Consider the following 2,518-nt stretch of genomic DNA (forward strand, 5'->3'; position numbering starts at 1 on the left):
AAGAAAAAATGAACAGAGCCTCAGGAACTTGTGAGACTATAACCAAAGAGCTAACATTTCTTTCATTAGAGTCCCAGAAGAAAAGGAGTAGAAGGTGGGGGCTAAAATGTATTTAAAGAGATGAGGGCTGAAAATCTCCCAAATTTGGCAAAAGACATAAACCTACAGATTGAAGAAGCTAAGCAAACCCCAAATAGGGTAAACTAAAAGAAATTCACACCAAGATACATCATAGTACAACTTCCTAAAAATAAAAACACTGCACTCAAAATAATATTTCCAATAATCTTCAAAGTTTCAATGAAAAAAATATAAAAAGATGCCACCTGCCTCTACCCGAGTAAAATGGTAAAAGGTATTTCAAAGTCTTTTCAAGTTTTTCATAATCTAATATGCAGTGTCAGTGCAAATCTACAACTAAACTTTACTATAAGCTATAAAAAAATCTAAGGTACAAACTGGATACAACTGAGGTAAATCTTTATAAATAAGCACATTCTCAGGTAACTCAAAGATACCTTAAAACAGTTTGAACACATCAAAGGTCTCTTCTGTACTCAATTTTCTAAGCTGTTGTTCTTGACCATTGGAATTAACATGATTTAGTAGGCAATGTCTCAATAAGCAAGGTCTAAAAGACAAAAAGTCCAAAAACAAACACCCTGCATTACCCTGCAGCCAACATTCCTTAGTTGCAGGGTAAGGCTACCCTCACAGAAGCTTTTCAACTGACCAACTAGCAAGTCTATATTTCTCATGGTTGTGAATATTCAGTTGAGTAGTTCTCATAATCAACATTTCTTGGGTTCATTCCCCCAGCTCTTTTTTCCTATCCTTTCCCTCTACTTCCTTTGGCTCCTTAAACTTAAGAATGAAGGGCAACTTCCCTTCCACCACCACTCCTGACTCTGGACAAACTCATTGTGAATTCTCAATCTCTTTTTTCTACCCATGCAACTTCCCTACAAGGATAACTTATCTCTTTAAAACTTATATTCTTAGTATTATGAAAATACCTGGCACAGTCAAGATGTCCCGTTTCCACCATGGCACATCCCATTTCTCTCCCAAGGATATGGTAATTTACATACACGTTAGGGTGTTACAAATAATTTTCCTCTTTCCTGAGGGAAATTCAGTGTCCTCTGCCAGAACACTTTTAAAAATGTAAAACTATACTTTCACAGTCTAATCATGCTACATCCCACAACAGCAATGACTTGTCAATAACTTTTTTGCAACACAGTCTTAAATTTCTTTGTAGACTCCCACAGCAAGTATGGTAAATGCTCAATAAGTATGCTCTGAATGTACCATATTTCCATGGTCTTTATCCAGTATGAATTCTCTTGTGTTGGCCAAAGCCTAAATGCTCACTAAAGGCTTGGACATATTTCTTGGTTTTCACTCCAGCATGAGTTTTCTGATGTTGAGAGAGGGACGAACTCTGGCTGAAGGCTTTTCCACATTCCTTACAGTTGTAGGGCTTTTCTCCAGTGTGAGTTTTCTGATGCTTTGTAAGAGATGAGCTCTGGCTGAATGCTTTTCCACAATCTTTACATTTGTAAGGTTTCTCTCCAGTGTGTGTTCTCTGATGACGAATAAGGGCTGAGCGGTCACTGAAGGCTTTGGCACAATCATTGCATTTATAGGGTTTCTCCCCAGTGTGAGTTCTCTGGTGCTGAGTCAGGGCTGAGCAGTAGCCAAAGGCTTTCCCACATTCGTTACACTCATAAGGCCGCTCCCCAGTATGAGTTCTCTGGTGCTGAATAAGACCTGACCGATCACTAAAGGCTTTGCCACATTCGTTACACTTATAAGGTTTCTCTCCAGTGTGAATGACCTGATGCTGGGTAAGGAATGTGCTTTGGCTGAAGGCCTTCCCACATTCATTACACTCATAAGGTTTCTCTCCAGTATGAATTCGCTGATGTTGAGTGAGGTATGAACTCTGATTAAAGGCCTTCCCGCATTCATTGCATTCATAGGGTTTTTCTCCAGTATGAATTATATGATGCCGAATAAGGGCTGAGCGGTGACTGAAGGCTTTCCCACACTCATGACATTTATAGGGTTTCTCTCCAGTATGAATTCTCTGGTGCAGAGTAAGGTGTATGCTCTGGCTAAAGGCTTTACCACATTCGTTACATTCATAGGGTTTTTCTCCAGTGTGAATTCTCTGATGAAGGACAAAAGCTGAGTAGTAACTGAAGGCTTTCTCACACTCATTGCATTTCCAAGGTTTCTTTCCTGCACAAATTCTCTCATGCCTAATTATATCTGAATTTTGTTTTAAGTTATTTTTAAATGAATCACAATGATGTAGTCTCTCTCCTTGCTGCTGAACAAGTAAGGACCTCTGAGTGCAATTTCTTCTAAATTCATCAAATTGGTAGCTTCTCTCCCTAGAAGATTTCTGAGTGACAGCCTCTTGTGTTAAATGTTTCTCATGGTTTTCCTGCTGACTCTCTAAAGAATCCTCACATTCACTAGAACTTTCCTTCGAAAATCTTACCAT

General features: G+C 38.9%; 1 protein-coding gene across 1 annotated transcript; it reads right to left on the reverse strand.

The window, feature by feature from the left end:
- Positions 1-563: 563 nt before the first annotated feature.
- On the reverse strand, positions 564-2,518 carry ZNF892 (zinc finger protein 892). The gene has a single exon (XM_058428102.1). The coding sequence runs from the start codon at positions 2,516-2,518 to the stop codon at positions 1,331-1,333; it is 1,188 nt and encodes a 395-aa protein (XP_058284085.1). The 3' UTR covers positions 564-1,330.

The sequence above is a fragment of the Hylobates moloch genome, unplaced genomic scaffold (assembly GCF_009828535.3).
Source record: "Hylobates moloch isolate HMO894 unplaced genomic scaffold, HMol_V3 SCAFFOLD_15, whole genome shotgun sequence".
Lineage (NCBI taxonomy): Eukaryota > Metazoa > Chordata > Mammalia > Primates > Hylobatidae > Hylobates > Hylobates moloch.

Coding starts and splice junctions, on each gene's coding strand:
- ZNF892 (XM_058428102.1), bottom strand. CDS start 2,518: ATGGTAAGATTTTCGAAGGAAAGTTCTAGTGAATGTGAGGATTCTTTA.